General features: G+C 38.6%; 1 protein-coding gene across 2 annotated transcripts in view; it reads right to left on the bottom strand.

The window, feature by feature from the left end:
- The window catches only part of HYDIN (HYDIN axonemal central pair apparatus protein), a 395,035-nt gene that overhangs the window by 325,003 nt on the left and 44,982 nt on the right, over positions 1-25,050 (bottom strand). For both annotated transcript variants that reach the window (XM_066348740.1, XM_066348741.1), the window contains exons 2-3: positions 10,750-10,907; positions 3,278-3,403 (exon numbers count right to left, since the gene is read on the bottom strand). In XM_066348740.1, the coding sequence (XP_066204837.1) occupies positions 3,278-3,403; positions 10,750-10,884 (261 nt within the window). In that variant the 5' untranslated portion in view covers positions 10,885-10,907. The remainder of the gene's footprint in view (positions 1-3,277; positions 3,404-10,749; positions 10,908-25,050) is intronic.

The raw sequence follows: 25,050 nt of genomic DNA, 5'->3' as shown, positions 1-25,050 counted from the left end.
TCAAGCTTAAGAATGAGTTTTAAGAGAAACACACATACACAAAACTCAAAGGGACACAGAGGACAGCCTTGTGTATATAATTACAATGAAATGAAATTTTAAAAAAGTTAAAAAATTAATTGGAAGAGACATCGAAGATGTAGAAGGGCAGATAAAGAAGGTCCAACATGTTCATAATTGATATTCCTAAAGAGAAGACCCAAAAATGGCGCACACAAGAAAACTCTCTCCAAGCAAAATTAAGGTAATCCTAATAAAATGACTGGGCATTAAATAAGAACAAACAATCTTTGGGCATACAAGCTAATAGATTAAAGTATCTACCTTTTATCTTGGGGAAAAATCAAGCTGGCTTCATACTTTTATATATCATTATTTAAAACCAGGAGGTAGTGAGAAAAATGCCTGCAAAGCTCTTACAGAAAAAATGTGTCACCCAAGAATTTTATACCTAACAAAACTGCAATCAATATAAAGGTAATAGGCAAATATTAAATATTTAAGGCAATAGGCAAATATAAAATAAATATTATCAAACATATAAAACCAAGGAAATAGTTTCTATAAACTCCTTAAGAAATCAGTACAGAAAAATTAACTCAAAATGGATCAAAGATCTAAACATAAGACCTGAAACAATTAAGTACATAGAAGAAGACATAGGTACTCAACTCAGGGACCTGGGTTTTAAAGAGCATTTTATGAATTTGACTCCAATGGCAAGAGAAGTGAAGGCAAAAATTAATGAATGGGACTACATCAGACTAAGAAGTTTTTGCTCAGCAAGAGAAACTGATAACAAAATAAACAGAAAGCCAACTAAATGGGAAATGATTTTTTCAAACGACAGCTCAGATAAGGGCCTAATATCCAAAATATACAAAGAACTCATAAAACTCAACAACAAACAAACAAACAATCCAATAAAAAAATGGGAAGAGGATATGAATAGACACTTCTCCCAGGAAGAAATACAAATGGCCAACAGATATATGAAAAGATGCTCATCTTCTTTAGCTATTAGAGAAATGCAAATCAAAACGGCAATGAGATACCACCTCACACCTGTTCGATTAGCTGTTATTAGCAAGTCAGGTAACAGCAAATGTTGGAGAGGCTGTGGAGAAAAAGGAACCCTCATACACTGTTGGTGGGAATGTAAAGTAGTACAACCATTATGGAAGAAAGTATGGTGGTTCCTCAAAAAACTGAAAATAGAACTACCTTATGACCCAGCAATCCCTCTACTGGGTATATATCCCAAAAACTCAGAAACATGGATACGTAAAGACACATGCAGCCCCATGTTTATTGCAGCATTGTTCACAGTGGCCAGGACATGGAAACAACCAAAAAGCCCATCAATAGATGACTGGATAAAGAAGATGTGGCACATATACACTATGGAATACTACTCAGCCATAAGAAATGATGACATCGGTACATTTACAGCAAAATGGTGGGATCTTGATAACATGATACGAAGCGAAATAAGTAAATCAGAAAAAAACAGGAACTGTATTATTCCATACGTAGGTGGGACATAATAGTGAAACTAAGAGACATTGATAAGAGTGTGGTGGTTACGGGGGGGGGGAGGGGGGGGAATGGGAGAGGGATAGGGGGTGGGGAGGGGCACAAAGAAAACAAGATAGAAGGTGACAGAGGACAATCTGACTTTGGGTGGTGGGTATGTAACATAATTGAACGACAAGATAACCTGGACTTGTTATCTTTGAATATATGTATCCTGATTTATTGATGTCACCCAATTAAAAAAATAAAATTATATAAAAAAAAAAAAAAAAAAAAAAAAAGAAATCAGTACAGGATGACTGTCATCCAGCTAAGAGACAAATGAAACTTCTGAAAATTCAGTAAAAATAACCAACTGAGTTGAGAGAAGAAAGAGGAGAGAAGAGATGTAGTGAAGTATACTTATGTCCTCATCCTTCAGAACAGGAGTCAAACTACATTAAAACACACACAAGCAGTATACACAGAAAAATACACACTGTCTGGTCTTATGCTATGGGAAAGGAGCAAATAGCCCTTAATTAGCATGAATTAGCTTTGGGAAAAGTGTGTTTCCTGCTCTCAAAGTTAGAGTGATTATGGGGAGGAGAAAAAATAATAGTTAAAGCTATTTGCAGGGCTCAGTGGAAGAGCAAATTTTTATGCAGGTCCTAAGCAGGGGAGGCAATGATAACACAGATCAAAAAAGCCTCAGGGGCTTATTCTTCATGTGGGAAAAAATCTCTGAAGACAACTCTCAGGAACACCTGAGGAACCCTTTGAGAGAAAGTTCATCTCCAGCAGTTCAATTGATGGAGGAGGTTCCTACCATAATTTCTACATAAAAAGTGAAGTATATAATTCAAGAATTTAATTAAGTAGGAAATAAAGACTTTATTTTATAATCATATGTGCTTAAAGCCTACAATATCTGGCTTACATTAGAATATAAAAGCTTTTTTTTTTAATTTTTTTTTTACAGAGACAGAGAGTCAGAGAGAGGGATAGATAGGGACAGACAGACAGGAACGGAGAGAGATGAGAAGCATCAATCATCAGTTTTTCGTTGCGACACCTTAGTTGTTCATTGATTGCTTTCTCATATGTGCCTTGACCGTGGGGCTCCAGCAGACCAAGTAACCCCTTGCTCAAGCCAGCGACCTTGGGTCCAAGCTGGTGAGCTTTGCTCAAACCAGATGAGCACTTGCTCAAGCTGGCGACCTCGGGGTCTCGAACCTGGGTCCTCCACATCCCAGTCCGACGCTCTATCCACTGCGCCACTGCCTGGTCAGGCTGAATATAAAAGCATGTTAAAATAACCATTCTTTAGAAACTAAAAGAAACCATTTGTTATTGCAATGAGTCAAAGTACACAACAAATGCCTACTTTAATAAGTAATTCCATCTTCTTCCTTTCTAGTGATGACAGCTCTGGTAAGCAGGGATTTCTTGTGCTAAGAAGATAACTCAATTAGGCTCGGCTAATATGTCTTAGAATTACTCCTAATCTGTAAACAATAGTGTCCAGACGTAGCTAAGAAGGAAATGTGAACAGTCAAAAGTTATTTGTACTAATTAATTTTAATTCTCTCCATGTCAAATCACAGATATCAAGATCAACAGAGGAAGAAAAATAATGTATTAACTAAATAAAAGATTCGTTAGCCAGAAACAATCACCATTACTTAGTGACTGCTGATGGAGAAAGTTCCCCTTTATGCCAGGGCCTACTTTGTACGCTCACGTGAAAGAAAGCAACTACCTTTTGATGTGTTGTTTCCCCCATATCTAAAAGTTCGACGATCTGTGGTCGGCACATCAACCGTGTATTAGCCAGTCTCTGTTCTGTGGTCAGGGTCATTTCCTTCAGGAACTCCGAAGGTGTTAGCTAGAATTTAAAACAACAGGGGCCAAAAATTCATAAATGGTTACACTGAAAAAAAAAATGTTTTCATAAGTTCCACTAATGAATAATTTGTGTTTGCAGCTTTCAGGATAATTCTGGAATACCACTAAGTTCCCTTATAAAATATTTAAAATGACTAAATAATAGAAGTACCCATGCACTTTTGAGCTCTTTGCACAGTAATCTGAAATGACATGTGGCTGCTGTTTTTTTATGATGTTGAAGGAATCACACAAAGGAACCTGGAGGGTAAGGGTAGTCAAGAAATTGAACAGAAACGTGTCCAAAGAGCTTAACATTTATGCTCAGAAGAGGCATCTGAGTATAAAACTCTAAGCTTCTCAAATCACTTTCAGGATTCAGAGCTAAGGAGTTTGAAATACAGCTATTTCTCAACTGAAGTTACAACATGCAAGCAAAGCTTCTGGGTGTTTATCAGGGTCTATCAGGTTAAAGAGTAATCTCATAAAATGTACAGGATCTAGGAAACGTGATTATCCTGTTTAGGAATAAGTTTGAATTTTTTAGAAATTATAAGAGTGCATTTAGACCTTGTTTTAAAAGAGATCTAAACCCATCATCAGATCTGGAAGCCAGTCATATCCACACCTCAAAATAAGAACACAAAATGCTTTTAACGCTTTCTCAAGTTATGAGGGGAAAACAAGGTAACCTATTGTTGACCATTGAAATAACCAAACAGGGGCTCAGTTACTCAGGACCAATCACTGTTCTCTAATTGTTGTCATGCTAGAATGTTCACATTATTTCCAGAACCTACCGGATTGATTGATTGATTGATTTAGAGGAAAGGTTTTTTTGGGTTTTTTATTTTATTTTATTAATTTTAATGGGGTGACATTGATAAATCAGGGTACATATGTTCAGAGAAAACATCTCCAGGTTATTTTGACATTTGATTATGTTGCATACCCATCACCCAAAGTCAAACTGTCTTCCATCACCTTCTAGCTGGTTTTCTTTGTGCCCCCCCACTCCTTTCCCTCTCCTCACCCCCTCTCCCCGTAACTACCACTCTCTTGTCCATGTCTCTGAGTTTCATTTTTATGTCCCACCTATGTATGGAATCATATAGTTCTTAGTTTTTTCTGATTTACTTATTTCATTCAGTATAATGTTATCAAGGTCCATCCATGTTGTTGTAAATGATCTGATGTCATCATTTCTTATGTCTGAGTAGTATTCCATAGTATATATGTACCAAAGCTTTTTAATCCACTCGTTCACTGTCAGACACTAGGGCTGTTTCCAGATCTTCGCTATTGTGAGTAATGCTGCCATAAACATGGGGTGCATTTCTCCTTTTGACTTGTTGATGTGGTGTTCTTGGGGTATATTCCTAAAAGTGGGATAGCTGGATCAAAAGGCAGTTCGATTTTTAATTTTTTGAGGAATCTCCAAACTGTATTCCACAGTGGCTGCACCAGTCTACATTCCCACCAGCAGTGCAGGAGGGTTCTCTTTTCTCCACATCCTCACCAGCACTTATTCTGTGTTGTTTTGTTGATGAGCACCATTCTGACTGGTGTGAGGTGATATCTCATTGTGGTTTTAATTTGCATTTCTCTAATGATTAGAGATGTTGAGCGTTTTCTCATATGCCTATTGGCCATCTGTATGTCCTCTTTGGAGAAGTGTCTATTCCAGGGGTCCCCAAATTATGGCCCACGGTCCGCATGCGGCCCCCTGAGGCCATTTATCCAGCCCCCGCCGCACTTCCAGAAGGGGCAGCTCTTTCATTGGTGGTCAGTGAGCTGCAAAGCGCAGTGTCGCTCATGTACAGTACTACTTCTGGTGACGTGGGACTCACATGTCACTGTTCCGGAAGCGCATCATATCATTTGTTACAGCTAGCAGTGACAAATATGGAACCGGACATTGACCATCTCATTAGCTAAAAGCAGGCCCATAGTTCCCATTGAAATACTGGTCAGTTTGTTGATTTAAATTTACTTGTAGTTTATTTTAAATATTGTATTTGTTCCCGTTTTGTTTTTTTACTTTAAAATAAGATATGTGTGGTGTGCATCGGGATTTGTTCATAGTTGTTGTTTTTTATAGTCCGGCCCTCCAACAGTCTGAGGAACAGTGAACTGGTCCCCTCTGTAAAAAGTTTGGGGACCCCTGGTCTATTCATTTCTTTTGCCTATTTTTTGATTGGATTGTTTGTCTTCCTGGTGTTGAGTTTTATAAGTTCTTTATAAATTTTGGTTATTAACCCCTTATCAGTCGTATTGTTGAATATGTTCTCCCATTGTGTAGTTTGTCTTTTTACTCTGTTCTTATTGTCTTTAGCTGTGCAAAAGCTTTTTAGTTTGAAATAGTCCCATTTGTTTATCCTCTCTTTTATTTCACTTACCTGTGGAGATAAATCAGCAAATATATTGCTGCGATAGATGTCAGAGAGCTTATTGCCTATGTTTTCTTCTAAGATGCTTATGGTTTCATGGCTTACATTTAAGTCTTTTCTCATTTTGAGTTTATTTTTGTAAATGGTGTAAGTTGATGGTGTACTTTCATTTTTTGCAGGTAGCTGTCCAATTTTCCCAACACCATTTGTTAAAGAGACTATCTTTACTCCATTATATACTCTTACCTCCTTTGTCAAATATCAGTTGTCCATAAAGGTGTGGGTTTATTTCTCGATTCTCTGTTCTGTTCCATTGATCTATATACCTGTTCGTATGCCAGTAGCAGGCTGGTTTGAGTACAATGGCCTTGTAGTATAACTTGATATCAGGAAGTGTGATACCTCCTACTTTATTCTTCCTTTTCAAGATTGCTGAGACTATCCGTGTTCTTTTTTGGTTCCATATAAATTTTTGGAATATTTTTTCTATATCTTTGAAGTATGTCAGTGGTATTTTAATTGGTATTGCATTGAAGTTATAAATTGCTTTGGGTAATGTGGACATTTTAATGATGTTTATTCTTCCTAACCATAAGCACGGTATATGCTTCCACTTGTTTGTATCTTCCTTGATTTTTTTTATCAATGTTTTATAATTTTCCTAGTACAAGTCTTTAATCTCCTTGGTTAAGTTTACTCCTAGGTACTTTATTTTTTTTGTTGCAATAGTGAAAGGGATTGTTTCCTTAATTTCTCTTTCTGACAGTTCATTGTTCATGTATAAAAATGCCTCTGGCCCTGGCCGGTTGGCTCAGTGGTAGAGCATCGGCCTGGCGTGCAGGAGTCCCGGGTTTGATTGATTCCTGGCCATTATTCTGCTACTTTAGGGTGAAAGGTTCTGAAGATATCTATTAAATCGAGTTGATCTAATGTGTCTTTAAGTCTGCTGTTTCTTTGTTAATTTTCTTTCTTGAGGATCTATCTAGAGATGTTAGTGGGGTATTGAAATCCCCTACTATTATAGTATTGCTGTTAATCTCGCCCTTTATAACCATCAAAGTCTGCTTTATATATTGTATTTAGGTGCTTCTATATTAGGTGCATAGATATTTATAATGTTTATATCTTCCTGTTGGATTGCTCCCATTATCATTATGTAGTGACCTTCTTTATCTCTTACTATAGCCTTTTTTTAAAGTCCATTTTGTCTGATATAAGTATTGCTACCTCAGCTTTTTTTTCATGTCCATTTGCATGAAATATTTTTTTCCATCCTTTTACCTTCAGCTTTTGTGCATCTTTTGCTTTAAGGTGTGTCTCTTGTAGACAGCATATGTATGGGTCCTGTTTTCTTATCCATGCAGCTACCCTATGTCTTTTGATCGGATCATTTAATATATTTACATCTAAGGTTACTATTGATATGTAGTTGTTTATTGCCATTTTATTCTTTAAAGCTGTATTCCTCTTTTGCTATATTCTTTTTCCCCTTTGATCTTTTTTACTACAGGTCCCTTAGCATTTCTTGCAGCATTGGTTTGGTTGTAGTGAATTCCTTGAGGTTTTTTTTGTTTTTTTTTTTTTGTTTGTTTGTTTGTTTTTTGTCTGGGAAGCTTTTTATTTCTCCTTCAATTTTATTTCTTTTTTTTTTTTTTTGTATTTTTCTGAAGCTGGAAATGGGGAGAGACAGTCAGATAGACTCCCGCATGCGCCCGACTGGGATCCACCCGGCACGCCCACCAGGGGGCAATGCTCTGCCCACCAGGGGGCGATGCTCTGCCCCTCCGGGGCGTCGCTCTTTTGCGACCAGAGCCACTCTAGCGCCTGGGGCAGAGGCCAAGGAGCCATCCCCAGCACCTGGGCCATCTTTGCTCCATTGGAGCCTCGCTGCGGGAGGGGAAGAGAGAGACAGAGAGGAAGGAGAGGGGGAGGGGTGGAGAAGCAGATGGACACCTCTCCTGTGTGCCCTGGCCGGGAATCGAACCCGGGACTTCTGCATGCCAGGCCGATGCTCTACCACTGAGCCAACCGGCCAGGGCCTTTCTCCTTCAATTTTAAATGATAGCCTTGCTGGATAAAGTAGTCTCAGTTGTAGGCTCTTGTTCTGCTTTACTTTGAATATTTCTTGCCATTCCCTTCTGGCCTCAAGTGTTTCTGTAGAGAAGTTGGATGCCATCCTTACGGGGGCTCCTTTGTAGGTGATAGCCTTTTTCTCTAGCAGCTTTTAATATTTTCTCTTTATCACTTAGCTTTGGTATTTTAATTATGATGTGTCTTGGTGTGGATTTCTTTGGGTTTCTCTTTAATGGAGTTCTCTGTGCTTCTTGAACTTGTGAGCGTTTTTCCTGCACTAATTTAGGGAAGTTTTCAGCTATGATATGATTGAACAAAGTTTCTATCCTTTGTTCTTTCTCTTTTTCTTCAGGAACCCCTATGATGCGGATGGATGTTATTTTTCTTCATGTTATCACAGAGCTCTCTTAGAGTTTCCTCAGACTTTTTGAGTCTCTTTTCCTTTTTCTGTTCTGCTTCCATGCCTTCATTTATCTTGTCCTCTAACTCGCTGATTTGATCCTCAGCTTCATCCATCCTGCTTTTAATTCCTTCCATTGTGTTCTTCATTTCTGATATTGTATTTGTCATTTCTGACTGATTCTTTTTTATTATTTCAATGTCCTTTTTTATATTTGCTATGTCTTTATTTATGTGTTTGTAATGACCATCTATTGTTGTTCTAAGATCTTTGAGCATCCTAACAATCATTATTTTAAACTCTGCATCCAGTAATTTGGTTATATCTGACTCATTCAGGTCCTTTTCTGGGGATTTCTCTTGATTCATTTGTGTTGCATTTCTCTGCCTTCCTATTTTGTCTGTGTATAAGAAGGTTTTGGCCACTGGAGTCCAATGGGTGTGGCCTCTGTGTTCCCTAGGTATGGTCCGTCTGCAGGCCCACCACCCCCTCTGCCGCTGCTGCCTTGGGTATGAGCGTTGCTGGTGCCAGGCCGCTGGGGCTGTCCTGCGGTTCCTATCTCTCCTCCACGGGAGGGGCTGTGATCACATGCCTGGGTCTACAAGCCTCAGTGGCCTCGGCCTTCGCCCTGCCCCCGCAGGTGGGGTTATGAGGCCCACCTGGGACGCAAGCCTCAGCACCGCAGGCCGGGGTGAGCTGAGGGTCTTGCCTGTTTCTGGGCTTTTACCCCTCACGGGGGGAGCCTGCTCATGGGTCAGCTGCAAACCTCGGTTCCAAGGAAAGGGTTGTTTTTTTTTCTGAAGCTGGAAACAGGGAGAGACAGTCAGACAGACTCCCGCATGCACCCGACTGGGATCCACCCGGCATGCCCACCCGGGGTGACGCTCTGCCCACCAGGGGGTGATGCTCTGCCCCTCCGGGGCATTGCTCTACCGCGACCAGAGCCACTCCAGCGCCTGGGGCAGAGGCCAATGAGCCATCCCCAGCGCCTGGGCCATCTTTGCTCCAATGGAGCCTTGGCTGCGGGAGGAGAAGAGAGAGACAGAGAGGAAGGGGGGGGTGGGGTGGAGAAGCAAATGGGCGCCTCTCCTATGTGCCCTGGCCGGGAATCGAACCCGGGTCCCCCGCACGCCAGGCCGACGCTCTACCGCTGAGCCAAACGGCCAGGGCCAGAAAGGGTTTTTTAAAAAAGAAATACAATACAACTTCGAGCACTACCACCATCTCATTTACAGAAAAGGTTTTTTAAATTAAACTTGTAATTTTGAAATAATTGTAGATTTATACTCAGTTAGTTATAAGAAATAATACCAAGAGAAATCAGGTACCATTTGCCCAGTTTCTCCAAGAATAATGTCTTGCAAAATTATACTACAGTATCACAACCAGAATACTGATATTGATACAGTCAAGATGCTGAACATTCCATCATCAAGGGCCTACTTTAGATGCAAGGAGATTATGATTATTGGAAGCAATATAAGGCTTTGGTATGTGCCAACACTGAAAAATAATCAGAGGAATACAATTTAGCTGATTTGTTTTATCTTAGGTTAAAATCAATGCTTTTCAAACTCCCTACAAAATTATTTTCTGTGATTGAATCCATTTAAATGAACGCATATTTCTAATATATCTTTTTACTTAGTTCTTTAAGTTTTTTTTATTGGAACCCAGATTAGAATACTAAAATGATAAGAGGTATCAGCTGTGTTGCGATTTAAATAAAAATAACAGTCTTACAAGCAAAAAAAGTCAGGAGTTACCTTAAATAATGAAACAATAACCACCACCAAAGATAATAATAATAATAATAATAATAATAGATTTTATTCAATATTTTTCTAATTGAAATGTAATTTGAAACTAGTTTTTAAAATGCAGTGAATATCTAACAACACTGTAAATTGTTATTGATATTTTCTACAGCATATGTTTAATTCACTTCTCACCAAATCATTATAATTCATTAAAAATATAAATATTTTAACATTTTGTCAACTATAATTTGTAAATATTTTTATTTTAAAGGAAAGAAAAATTATGTTATTTTTCTTCAATATAGTCACTTTTTAATATTCTATTTCTACAAATACACAAACAAAAATAACTTGTCAATCAACAGGTAATGGACTATTTAGGCTAAAACCTATAAAATTCTGATATTTGATTGTTTTTGAACTACACAAATGATAGTTTCATAGGGTTCAGGTAAATATTTAGAAAACCTAATATGTTGCTTGCACAGTCTTACTTCTGGTGATTAACTTAAGCAATTCTAGCCTCTGTTTCAACGTACGTAATTTCAAAAACTTCTGATTCTTTAAGAGGTGCCTATGCTCTGCAACAAGCTACCATGTTAACTAAATTTATATTATCAGTCAGTAATTCTCTTTGCTATTCTGATCATGTCAATTAGCGGCTGTCACTCTCCTGAAGAGTCTGCATTAAGTATTATGAAACCGAAATTCTCTGATACATTACCATTTGGTTTACTTCTTCTTCTGTAACCACCTTTGGAGTCAGGGGTGGCAAAACCTTGCTTTGGAATCCTTTAAGCATTCTGACTAACCCCATTTGAATAGCCCCCATGGAGTCCTCATGTCTTCTACTTGTCATTTTCAGTTATTTCCTTTGCTCACCTAAGAGTGAAAAACAGTTTTAGAACAAATACAGTTAATTTCTCAATATAGGTCACAATGTTTTGTGTTGTTTTGTTTCTTAACTTTTTCAAATACAGGAAGGTTCAAAAATACTGATTGATTTTCAAGAAAACACCAAATGCTTTGAAAAAATGCCTAGCCAAAGGAGTCTATTCCATGTAACTAGTCTAGATTTATCCTTACCCCAAAGTTTAGAATCCCTTTTAGACAAACCAAGTGACTGTGGACAAAGCTCACACAAGACTTGGAAATATAAGTAGTTCTCACATTTTGGCACTTTCATCTTCCCCAGAAACATAAATGCTGATCAATAAATATACTTTATAATTTGCTATTTTATCTGCTATTTTCTCTATTTGACAACTGTTTCTTTTTTTCTTTTTCTTTTATTTTTTTTGTATTTTTCTGAAGCTGGAAACAGGAAGAGACAGTCAGACAGACTCCCGCATGTGTCCGACTGGGGCCCACCCAGCACGCCCACCAGGGGGCGATGCTCTGCCCACCAGGGGGCGACGCTCTGCCCACGGGGGCGGGGGGATGCTCTGCCCCTCCGGGCCGTCGCTCTGTTGAGACCAGAGCCACTCCAGCGCCTGGGGCAGAGGCCAAGGAGCCATCCCCAGCGCCAGGGCCATCTTTGCTCCAATGGAGCCTCGGCTGCGGGAGGGGAAGAGAGAGACAGAGAGGAAGGAGAGGGGGAGGGGTGGAGAAGCAGATGGGCACTTCTCCTGTGTGCCCTGGCTAGGAATCGAACCCGGGACTTCTGCACGCCAGGCCGACGCTCTACCACTGAGCCAACTGGCCAGGGCCGACAACTGTTTCTGACAACATCCTACAAACAGGAAAAATATAAGGCTTTAAGTCTTCACAACTGAGTGGAGACTCAAAAAAAGGCAGCATGAGATGAGATGGAAAATAGAAAGTTTCTGGAAAAGTTGTAAAACTTAGTCATAAATAAGGCATTAAACAGACACCTTACATCTCCAAATCAAAGAAATATGACATCTCTCCTTTGCATATCTTTCTTTATACTTCTAGCAGGACACTGAAACTTTGGGGCCCATTTATGACTAAATAGGGATTTCTGTTTCCAGTAATAGCAGGCTAGGTTATTCAACCCTTTACTAAAACAAAAATAAACAAACAAAAAACACTAACTAAAAATGTTTGTTATAACATCAAATAACACACCCTAAAATCATTAAAAAGTTTACCAGATAATAGGCATTACCAGACCAAAATGGAGGGGAAAGGGTAAAAAAAGAAAAAACAGATTTTAGTAAAAATATAATAAGGTACCCTGAAGTAAAGCTGTAAAACACCCAAGAAAATTAATATAAATTTTAAAAAAAGATTAGAGAATAAATGATTGAAATATAAGACAGTCAAAGAAGGTCCAACATGCTGTAACTGGAGCCCAGGAAGAAGAAAAATAAAGTACTGGAATAGAACTAATATTTAAAACTATAATCCAAGAAAATATTTTAGAAATAAAAGAAACATCTTCAAAAGGCACCAGTAGACACTCAAGAAAACATATCCAGAGTGGTCAACTCTGAGTCATATCTTAGTAAAACTATTAGACTTCAAGAATGTTTAAAACTCCTCATATCTTCTAGGCAAAAAAGCAAAAAAAAACTTACATGGTCAAGAGAATGAGATGTCATTGGATTTTTTTTAAAGCAATCTGTGAAACTGGAAAACATTTTCCAAGAACTTTAACAAGTATGAGCCAAAAATTGAATATGCAGCAAAGCTCTCCTTCAATTATCAAGGCTACAGAGAAGGAGTTTGAACATGTAAAAACTCAAGTTCCCTTCCTGAGGATCTACTAGAGCAGTGGTAGTCAACCTGGTCCCCACCGCCCACTAGTGGGCGTTCATGGTGGGCGGTAGCGGAGCAACCAAAGTATAAATAAAAAGAAAGATTTAACTATAGTAAGTTGTTTTATAAAGATTGATTCTGCCAAACTTAGCGAAAATCCAACATAAAGTACTTGGTAAGTAATTATTATTATATGCTTTAACGTGCTGTAACTCTGCTTTATAAATTTTATAAAGTAAAGTTACTTCCCTACTTTATAAATCACCATTACTGTAGAACCAGTGGGCGGTTAGAAAATTTTACTACTAACAGAGATACAAAAGTGGGCGGTAGGTATAAAAAGGTTGACTACCCCTGGACTAGAGGGTTGGCTTCATCCAACCAAAAAGTGACTGGAGAACTTCAGTAGAAGGACTGACAATAAACATTTCATGTATTTACTTATAGACCTAAGATTAAATGACGTTGAGGACACAAGGAGAACAGAATTTAAATATATTTTCTGACAGTGTAGAAAGAATACAATTTTAAAATGAAAGGAAAAAAGAGAAAAAATCCAAAAATAGAATAAGTTCATTAACAAGTGTATAAAAAAATAAGCAGAAATCAAATCACTTAACCAGATAGAATAAAGGAGGATTTATGGGCTTATGATAGTAAGCCGCTATGATGGCAGACAATGACACTTGTTTCCAAGCACTCATGTATTTGTGTCATCCCCTCCCCTTTAGTGTGGCTGTACTTAGGCATCCTAACAAATACACTATAACACAAGTGTCACTTCTGAGATTAGTTATAAAGAGACTAGGTTCCATCTTGGGCACTGTCTGGGTCTCTCAGCTCATCAGCTGCCATTTTCTAAGGGCACTTAGGAAGCATATAGAGAGGACCATGTGGTGAGGAAACACGCCTGCCAGCAACAACATGAGTAAACTTGAAAGTGGATCTTCTGAGGACTGCCAGCAACCATGTGAATGAACTTAAGCCAGGTTTGCCAGCCTCAGCTGAGACTTGAGATGACTGTGTCCTACAGCTTGACTGGAAATACAAAAGAGACGCTGAGTAAGAGACAACCCGCTAAGCCACACCTAGATTCCTGATCCATAGAAACTGTGAGAAAACAGTCATTGCTTTAAGCTATTAATATTTGGGTAATTTGTTATAAAGCAATAGGTAACTAATGTAAGCCTTATAAAGGGTTTATACATGCCTGACCAGGTGGTGGCGCAATGAATAGTGTCAGACTGGGACGCAGAGGACCCAGGTTCGAAACCCTAAGGTCTCCAGCTTGAGCGTGCGCTCATCTGGTTTGAGCACAGCTCACCAGCTTGAACTCAAGGTCGCTGGCTTTAGTAAGGGGTCACTCAGTCTGCTGTTGCCCCCCGGTCAAGGCACATATGGGAAAGCAATCAATGAACAACTAAGGTGCTGCAACAAGGAATTGATGCTTCTCATCTCTCTCTTCCTATCTGCCTGTCCCTATCTGTCCCTCTCACTGTTTCTCTCTCTGTCTCTGTCACACACACACACACACACAAAAGAGTTTATACATGAATAAAACTGTTGACCATAGGATCAACCTTCCTAAATGCCAACAGAAATTTTAGGAAAAAGCAAAGACTACATATTAAACAAAGACAAATACTAAATCAGTGTAATACACAAAGCTATTACAATACAAAATAATGTGAAAAGCGACAGCACCAACAGAATGGAAGAGATGGTTGAACTTCAGTCACCTCTGTGAAAACAACAAAACCTAGGGGTGAGGCTGAAGTACCCCGTTGGGTCACAGACACATGGCAAAACCTCAAAAGCATTATGTTGAATAAAATAATCCAGTCTCTAAAGATTAGTAGTTTATTAGCACTGGGAGGGATGAAGGGATAGAGGGTTGATAGTAACAGGTACAGGGTTTCTTTTTCAAGTGATGAAAATGTCCTAAAATTGACAGTGGGGATGACTGCGCAAATTTGTGAATCTACTATAAACTGTCAAATTGTATATAAAATTTAAATGGATGAACTGTATGACATGTGACATATCTCAATAAAGTTGTTAAAAATAAATTTTAGGGGGAGATGACGTCAGAGTAATGGCGGGGTAGGAAGCGATACCGATAATCTCCCCCAAAACTCAACAAGATCTTCAACCAGAAACAGAAAAACCTATACTTGGAGCTTCCAGATGCTTCGCAATACACCCAAAGGTATGATTGAGTGAAAAATTGGCTAAATATATAACCAAACCCCGAAGGAAATAGGGAGTAAGAAATGCTCCGCCTTCCTCACTAACCTAAACAGGGCGGCTTTCTCTGGTACCTGTGAATATAGAAACTGAGGCGGGCAAAGGGGGTGAATACATCCAGGCCGCAAAACAAACGGCCGAACCAGGCTGTGGCACGGAGATCCAAGCCGAGGAAAATCTGATCCTGTGGCAACCCGGGCAATACAAGCTAACACTCGCGCCAAACCCAAACAAAGAAAGACAAGCGGCGCGGCCATTTTACCCGGTCTCCTGGTTGGTGCGCAGTTAGTGGGCGAGAGATTTCTTCCTAGGCCCCGGGAGTCAGTGCCCGTGTTGCCCCACGGAGAGGCAGGGTCAGAGGCCTTTCTGTGGGCCAAGGGCAGAGTCTCTGGGCAGCCCCAGCGCCCTGGGAAAGCCACGCACGGGAGGGAGTGAGAACTAATTCCAATGGTAGAGATTTTCCTTGTCGAGGGTGTTTCACTCAGAGGGAAAGCGGCCGGCCTCATATCCTGGATTGCGCGCGCAGATAAGGAGTGAGCGATTCCTCCGAGTGCCTCGGCAGTGCGCGCCCGTGTCATCGCACAGAGGAGCAGAGTCAGGGGCCTTTGTGTGGGCCAAAGCGGAATCTCGGGCCGCCCCAGCGCCTTGCAAAAGCCGCGCACGGGGACGGAGCGAGACTCAATTCCAACGCTGCAACTTTTCCCTGCGGTCGGGGGTTTCACTCAGAGCGTGAGACTGCTGGCCAGATATCCTGGTCTGCGCGCGCAGCCAGTGAGTGAGAGTTTTCTCCAAGCGCCCCGGAAGTGGGCACCCGCTTGTGTTACCGGACAGAGTGGCAGAGCCAGAGGTCTGTGAGTGGGTGGAAAGCCCGCCTGATTATGCTAGCAGCTCTGACTGACTGAGCCTTACCCAGAGCCCTGTGCTGAGTGGAAATAGAGTGGGGAGTTGCCAGCTCTTTGAGCCTCTTACTATCCAGGCAGAGGCAGCAGCAACCCCATAGCTGGATTATCAGGCTACTAATTGAGGAAGGAAAGACTAGGAGAAAGGCTCCAGGAACACGGACTCTCTCACTGTCGGAGCCTATAAATGCTAATAGCCTCGACTGCCAACGAGACTAAAGCACAATACATGACATTGCCATAGAGACTTATCAACTGCAAACCTCCACCTGAGCGTGGCAAAGGGGCAAAACCCGGGGTACAGAGTCACCGACCAGGAAGAGGGAGAGAAAAGAAAAAGCAAGAAGATAACCTCTCAAAATCAAGAATAATCTGCAGACTTTATAACCTATCCCATTTTATTATATTTGTTCGTTTGTTTCTCTTATCTTCATTCTTGATACTTTTTTTTTTCCTCCTCCAATTTGACCGATTAACTCTCTATCGGTCTTACTCTCTCCTCTCCTTGAACTACACTACCCATAAGTGTTACATCTCCCATTATCTTTTCTCTTCTCTTCCTTTCTCTCTATGAGGGTTGCACTCCAAAACCCTTAACTCTCTCTCTCTCTCTCTCTCCTTTCTTTTTTCTTCTTTTAGTGGTTCCCTCTTTTTTTTTCTCTCTCTCTCTCTTTCTTTTCTCCCTCTATATTAGTTTCTTCCTTTTTCCTTTACATCTCCTCTCATTCAAACCTCAATAACAAACAAATTATCTTATCTGGGACTCAAACTTATGTTTGTGGCATTTTGGGGGGTTTTTACTTCACCTTTTTAACTCACTAGCAGTGCTCCCATCCCTGGCTCTCCATATTATCTAGTTCTTGTTCCACTAAATACAATAGTAATTTTTTAATTTGTCCGCCCATTTTTCCATTTTCCTCTTAATCCTCTCATCATAACTCTTAGACAACCAACACCTAAAAGCAAATCATTTTATTCTTGACCCAAATTTTTTCCTTATTTGCTTTTTGTGGGTCCATACGCTCTTTTTTTTTCTTTTTTCTTTCTTTTTTTTTTTTTTTTTTTTTTTGCCCCTTTATTACTTTTCCCCAATTCAGGCCCTCCATCACAGGCATTGTTTGTTATAATTCACAGTCCACCACAAGATTTTATCAAGAAAGAGGGGAGAGGAGAGGAGAGGAAAAAAGGAGGGGGGGAATAATTTCCTTTTTTTTTTTTTTAATTTTTATTTTATTTTATTTTTCTTTATTTCATTATTAATTTTTTTAAAAAAAAACGCTTTTCGATTTTTTTTTTTATTATTTTTTTAAACTTTTTATTCTTTATTAAATCTCATTAATACTATCAACAAAACCACCCTCAGATGCCATTAAGGAAGAGAAAATCGAATATCATGGATACAAAAGAAAGAGAGGTAACACAGCTAGATGAGGAAAAATCTATGGAGAAAAAATTTAATATATTGGAAACCTTGGAGCTAAATGACAGAGAATTCAAGATAGAAATCCTAAAAATCCTCCGAGATATACAAGAAAACACAGAAAGGCAATTTAGGGAGCTCAGAAAACAACTCAATGAACACAAAGAATATATGTCCAAGGAAATTGAAACTATAAAAACAAATCAAACAGAGATGAAAAACTCAATTCACGAGCTGAAAAACGAAGTAACAAGCTTAGCTAATAGAACAGGTCAGATAGAAGAGAGGATTAGTGAAATAGAAGACAAGCAACTTGAGGCACAACAGAGAGAAGAAGAAAGAGACTCAAAAATTAAAAAAAATGAGATAGCCCTACAAGAATTATCTGACTCCATCAAAAAGAATAACATAAGAATAATAGGTATATCAGAGGGAGAAGAGAGAGAAAATGGAATGGAGAACATACTCAAACAAATAATAGATAAGAACTTCCCAAACCTGTGGAAAGAACTAAAGCCTCAAGTTCAAGAAGCAAACAGAACTCCAAGTTTTCTTAACCCCAACAAACCTACTCCAAGGCATATCATAATGAAATTGACACAAACCAACAGCAAAGAAAAAATTCTCAAGGCAGCCAGAGAAAAGAAGAATACAACATATAAAGGAAGGCCTATTAGATTATCATCAGATTTCTCAGCAGAAACTCTACAAGCTAGAAGAGAGTGGACCCCAATATTTAAAGTCCTGAAAGAGAGGAACTTTCAGCCACGAATACTATACCCATCAAAGCTATCCTTCAAATATGAAGGAGAAATAAAAACATTCACAGATACAGAAAAGATGAGGGAATTTATCATCAGAAAACCCCCACTCCAGGAATTACTAAAGGGGGTTCTCCAATCAGATACAAAGAACAAAAAAAAACAGAGCCACAAGTAAAAGCTCCAAGAAGAACACAATAAAACCAAATTTAAACTGTGACAACAACAAAAAGAAAGAGGGGGAGAAGATGGAGATTAACAGTAGCAAAGGACGATGGAGTGCAAAAGTACTCACAAAATAGTTCGCTACAATGAACAGGGTAGGGACCCTTTTCATTACTCAAAGGTAACCACCATTGAAAAAACCACCACAGAAGCACATGAGATAAAAAAGATAGCAACAGAGGAAAGATGTATGGAATACAACCAAATAAAAACAAAAGATAGAAAAACAAAAGAGAAGGATCAAACAAGACACAAAACTAACAGAAAGCAAGATATAAAATGGCAATAGGGAACTCACAAGTATCAATAATTACACTAAATGTAAACGGATTAAACTCACCAATAAAAAGGCACAGAGTAGCAGAATGGATTAAAAAAGAAAATCCAACTGTATGCTGCCTACAGGAAACTCATCTAAGTAACAAGGATAAAAACAAATTCAAAGTGAAAGGCTGGAAAACAATACTCCAAGCAAATAACATCCAAAAAAAAGCAGGTGTAGCAATACTCATATCGGATAATGCTGACTACAAGACAGGAAAAGTACTCAGAGACAAAAATGGCCATTTCATAATGGCTAAGGGGACACTGAATCAAGAAGACATAACAATTCTTAATATATATGCACCAAACCAAGGAGCACCAAAATATATAAGACAGCTACTTATTGATCTTAAAACAAAAACTGACAAAAATACAATCATACTTGGAGACCTCAATACACCGCTGACGGCTCTAGATCGGTCATCCAAACAGAGAATCAACAAAGACATAGTGGCCTTAAACAAAACACTAGAGCACCTGGATATGATAGACATCTACAGGACATTTCATCCCAAAGTGACTGAGTATACATTTTTCTCCAGTGTACATGGATCATTCTCAAGAATTGACCATATGTTGGGCCACAAAAACAACATCAGCAAATTCAGAAAAATTGAAGTTGTACCAAGCATATTTTCTGATCATAAAGCCTTGAAACTAGAATTCAACTGCAAAAAAGAGGAAAAAAATCCCACAAAAATGTGGAAACTAAACAACATACTTTTAAAAAATGAATGGGTCAAAGAAGAAATAAGTGCAGAGATCAAAAGATATATACAGACTAATGAAAATGACAATACGACATATCAGAATCTATGGGATGCAGCAAAAGCAGTGATAAGAGGGAAGTTCATATCACTTCAGGCATATATGAACAAACAAGAGAGAGCCCAAGTGAACCACTTAACTTCCCACCTTAAGGAACTAGAAAAAGAAGAACAAAGACAACCCAAAACCAGCCGAAGAAAGGAGATAATAAAAATCAGAGCAGAAATAAATGAATTAGAGAACAGAAAAACTATAGAAAAAATTAATAGAACAAGGAGCTGGTTCTTTGAAAAGATCAACAAAATTGACAAACCCTTGGCAAGACTTACCAAGGAAAAAAGAGAAAGATCTCATATAAACAAAATCCAAAATGAAAGAGGAGAAATCACCACGGACACCGTAGATATACAAAGAATTATTGTAGAATACTATGAAAAACTTTATGCTACTAAATTCAACAACCTAGAAGAAATGGATAAATTCCTAGAAAAATACAACCTTCCTAGACTGAGTCAAGAAGAAGCAGAAAGCCTAAACAGACCTATCAGTAGAGAAGAAATAGAAAAAACCATTAAAAACCTCCCCAAAAATAAAAGTCCAGGCCCTGACGGCTATACCAGCGAATTTTATCAAACATTCAAAGAAGACTTGGTTCCTATTCTACTCAAAGTCTTCCAAAAAATTGAAGAAGAAGCAATACTTCCAAACACATTTTACGAAGCCAACATAACCCTCATACCAAAACCAGGCAAGGATGGCACAAAAAAAGAAAACTACAGACCAATATCTCTAATGAATACAGATGCTAAAATACTAAACAAAATACTAGCAAATCGAATACAACAACATATTAAAAAAATAATACATCATGATCAAGTGGGATTCATCCCAGAATCTCAAGGATGGTTCAACATACGTAAAACGGTTAATGTAATACACCGTATCAACAAAACAAAGAACAAAAACCACATGATCTTATCAATAGACGCAGAAAAGGCTTTCGATAAAATACAACACAATTTTATGTTTAAGACTCTCAACAAAATGAGTATAGAAGGAAAATATCTCAACATGATAAAGGCCATATATGATAAACCATCAGCTAACATCATATTAAATGGCACTAAACTGAAGGCTTTCCCCCTTAAATCAGGAACAAGACAGGGTTGTCCACTCTCTCCACTCTTATTTAATGTGGTACTAGAGGTTCTAGCCAGAGCAATCAGACAAGACAAAGAAATAAAAGGCATCCATATCGGAAAAGAAGAAGTAAAGGTATCACTTTTTGCAGATGATATGATACTATACATCGAAAACCCCAAAGAATCCACAAAAAGACTACTAGAAACAATAAGCCAATACAGTAAGGTCGCAGGATACAAAATTAACATACAGAAGTCAATAGCCTTTCTATATGCCAACAATGAAACAACTGAGAAGGAACTCAAAAGAATAATCCCCTTCACGATTGCAACAAAAAAAATAAAATACTTAGGAATAAACATAACAAAGAATGTAAAGGACTTATATAATGAAAACTATAAACCATTGTTAAGGGAAATCGAAAAAGATATAATTAGATGGAAGAATATACCTTGTTCTTGGCTAGGAAGAATAAATATAATCAAGATGGCTATATTACCCAAAGCAATATACAAATTTAATGCAATTCCCATCAAACTTCCAATGACATTTTTTAAAGAAATAGAGCAAAAAATCATCAGATTTATATGGAACTATAAAAAACCCCGAATAGCCAAAGCAATCCTAAAGAAAAAGAATGAAGCTGGGGGCATTTCAATACCTGACTTCAAACTCTATTATAGGGCCACGACAATCAAAACAGCATGGTATTGGCAGAAAAATAGACACTCAGACCAATGGAACAGAATAGAAAGTCCAGAAATAAAACCACATATATATAGTCAAATAATTTTTGATAAAGGGGCCAACAACACACAATGGAGAAAAGAAAGCCTCTTCAATAAATGGTGCTGGGAAAACTGGAAAGCCACATGCAAAAGAATGAAACTGGACTACAGTCTCTCCCCCTGTACAAAAATTAACTCAAAATGGATCAAAGATCTAAACATAAGACCTGAAACAATTAAGTACATAGAAGAAGACATAGGTACTCAACTCAGGGACCTGGGTTTTAAAGAGCATTTTATGAATTTGACTCCAATGGCAAGAGAAGTGAAGGCAAAAATTAATGAATGGGACTACATCAGACTAAGAAGTTTTTGCTCAGCAAGAGAAACTGATAACAAAATAAACAGAAAGCCAACTAAATGGGAAATGATTTTTTCAAACGACAGCTCAGATAAGGGCCTAATATCCAAAATATACAAAGAACTCATAAAACTCAACAACAAACAAACAAACAATCCAATATAAAAATGGGAAGAGGATATGAATAGACACTTCTCCCAGGAAGAAATACAAATGGCCAACAGATATATGAAAAGATGCTCATCTTCTTTAGCTATTAGAGAAATGCAAATCAAAACGGCAATGAGATACCACCTCACACCTGTTCGATTAGCTGTTATTAGCAAGTCAGGTAACAGCAAATGTTGGAGAGGCTGTGGAGAAAAAGGAACCCTCATACACTGTTGGTGGGAATGTAAAGTAGTACAACCATTATGGAAGAAAGTATGGTGGTTCCTCAAAAAACTGAAAATAGAACTACCTTATGACCCAGCAATCCCTCTACTGGGTATATATCCCAAAAACTCAGAAACATGGATACGTAAAGACACATGCAGCCCCATGTTTATTGCAGCATTGTTCACAGTGGCCAGGACATGGAAACAACCAAAAAGCCCATCAATAGATGACTGGATAAAGAAGATGTGGCACATATACACTATGGAATACTACTCAGCCATAAGAAATGATGACATCGGAACATTTACAGCAAAATGGTGGGATCTTGATAACATGATACGAAGCGAAATAAGTAAATCAGAAAAAAACAGGAACTGTATTATTCCATACGTAGGTGGGACATAATAGTGAAACTAAGAGACATTTATAAGAGTGTGGTGGTTATGGGGGGGAGGGGGGAATGGGAGAGGGATAGGGGGTGGGGAGGGGCACAAGGAAAACAAGATAGAAGGTGACAGAGGACAATCTGACTTTGGGTGGTGGGTATGCAACATAATTGAACGACAAGATAACCTGGACTTGTTATCTTTGAATATATGTATCCTGATTTATTGATGTCACCCCATTAAAAAAATAAAATTATATAAAAAAAATAAAATAAATAAATAAATAAATAAATAAATTTTAAAACACTAAAACAAACTGGAACAAATGAACCTTGCTATATATATGTCAAGTTGAAGTTATAACCACAAAAAGAAAACAATTATTCCCACTGACCTTAAAACAAAGTATTTTGACTACATATCTTCAATAAATAATAGTCTTATTGTTGGTCATAACATTAGTAATAATATTTTAAAAACAAGTAGCTATATCAATATTGTTAGGAGCTAAGTATTTCAGTATTTAAAAATGTATAAAACTGCCTGACCTGTGATGAAGCAGTGGATAGAGCATTGACCTGGAATACTGAGGTCACTGGTTTGAAACCCTGGGCTTGCCTGGTCAAGGCACAAATGACAAGCAATCAATGAACAACTAAAGTGAAGCAACTATGAATTGATACTTCTATTGCCCCCCTCACACACACACTTCTCTCTGTAAAATCAATAAATAAAATCTTTTAAAAAATAAAATTAAATTAAAATTTAAAAGTATAAAACCAAATAAGTTCTTAAATAAAGAAAACCTATCACCTTAAATTTAAACTGAAAATATGTGTGAGCTCATGATTATTTTCTTTTAAATAAGCTCTCCACTGAAAGAGTCCATAAGCAATGAAAGCACAGTAAGCAATGACAGGCCAGGGACATATCACAGACTCTAAATACCACCTCCCACTAAAAGGAACTACACCTTGGAGAAATGGGTAATTCGAGGTCTGGGGCACAAGATGTACACAAAAAACTTGGAACATTCTATTATATTATGAAACAAGGATGTCATCAAGGGTTACTGGGGTTGTGCCTAAAGGACCCAAAGCAACTTGAAGGAGTTCCCATTCACCACAGATAAAACAATTGGAGCATTAAAACAAAAATTTTAAAAGTCTGCAATGGATTAGTCTCTAAAAATCTGAGTCCAGATGACACAAAGAAAATCATTAGTCACCTTTTGGAACTGCTAGGGTAGTAAACTAATTATTCTGAAATAAGAAAAGGGAAGAATCAACCATTTAGCCTGCACTTCTTTTACACAAATTGCATTGCAAGTTAAACAGATCATTGATGAGTGAAAATTATCCTTCATAGAAGGATTCCAGATAATAAATGCAAAAGAAATGACAGGAAAATAATCACCATTTTGAGACCCTCATGAAACAGAGGATCATGAATGCTAAAACGATTAGAAAAGATGTTGCTGAAGAACTTTATAATGGCTCAATCAGGCTAACAACACCTGAGCCCTCTAAATCAATCCTGACACTGAAAGAGAGAAAACCAGACATATTATGTGCTGCCTGTCACGGTGCGCTACCCAGCACCGTCTATATAGAACTAGTAACAAAATCTAAGCCTGAGTCTAATTAAGCTTCTAGACCCACCAGCAGTCTTCAGGAGATACAGGAATGGAGGAACATACATATTCTGTAAGAATATAACTAAGGTGCCCCCACCCCTCTGCCAACATGGTGTCAGGGAAGGCCAAGTGAGGAGTCGAGACTCTCATCCCTGCCAGGCAGTGATGAGAACCCTCCCCTCATTCCTCCACAGTGTCAGTGGGGACCCTGGGGGGAGCCTGAACTTCCCACTCCCTCCAGTGGTAATGAGCTGACCCTCCCCCTCCCCACTGGCCTGGTGTCAGAGGAGGCCTAGTAGAATGTCAGGACAGGATGTTCACCCACACCCAGCAGTTTCGTCACCCACCCTGCGGAGGCCACCAGTGGAGGCCACATAAGTAGCGATTATTGAAGCACTCTCGCCCCTCCCAGCCAGGGTAGTATCAGCAAAAGCATAATAGGGAACCTAAACTCTCACCCCTCACTCAAAATTCTGAAACTTAGAAGTCTGACTGGCCCACAATCAAGGTGTCTGGGGCGCTGCGTTCCCTTCCGGAGGCTCTAGGGGAGAATTCCTTGCCTTGCCTTGTGGCCCTCTTCCTCTGTCTTCAAAACCAAAAGCGGCAGGCTAAATCTTTCTCATACACATCACTCTGACCCCTTCAGCCTCCCCTTACAAGAAAACTTGTTTACTCTATGGGAGCCACACTATTAATCCGGAATCATCTCCCTTTCTTAAAGTCACCCCATTAGCAATTTTAATTCCATCTGCGAAGTTAATTCTCCTTAACTAACATATTCCCAGGTTTGGAGGATTAAAACATGGACCTATTTGAGGGAGAGGTGACATTATTGTGCCTAACACACAATCAGGTTACAAAATGGGTAAAGGGCACAGAGATAATCACCAAAGAACATATACTGATAGCACAAAGCATATGGAGAGATGTTCAGCATCACTAACATTCAGAGAAACACAAATTAATACCACACACCTATCAAAACAGCTAAAATAAAAAGTTACACAGATGAGTAAGATCTAAAG

Source organism: Saccopteryx leptura, chromosome 9 (genome assembly GCF_036850995.1).
Source record: "Saccopteryx leptura isolate mSacLep1 chromosome 9, mSacLep1_pri_phased_curated, whole genome shotgun sequence".
NCBI classification, from domain to species: domain Eukaryota; kingdom Metazoa; phylum Chordata; class Mammalia; order Chiroptera; family Emballonuridae; genus Saccopteryx; species Saccopteryx leptura.
The sequence above is the reverse complement of the archived record's forward strand: the minus strand, read 5'-3'. Positions and strand labels throughout refer to the sequence as shown.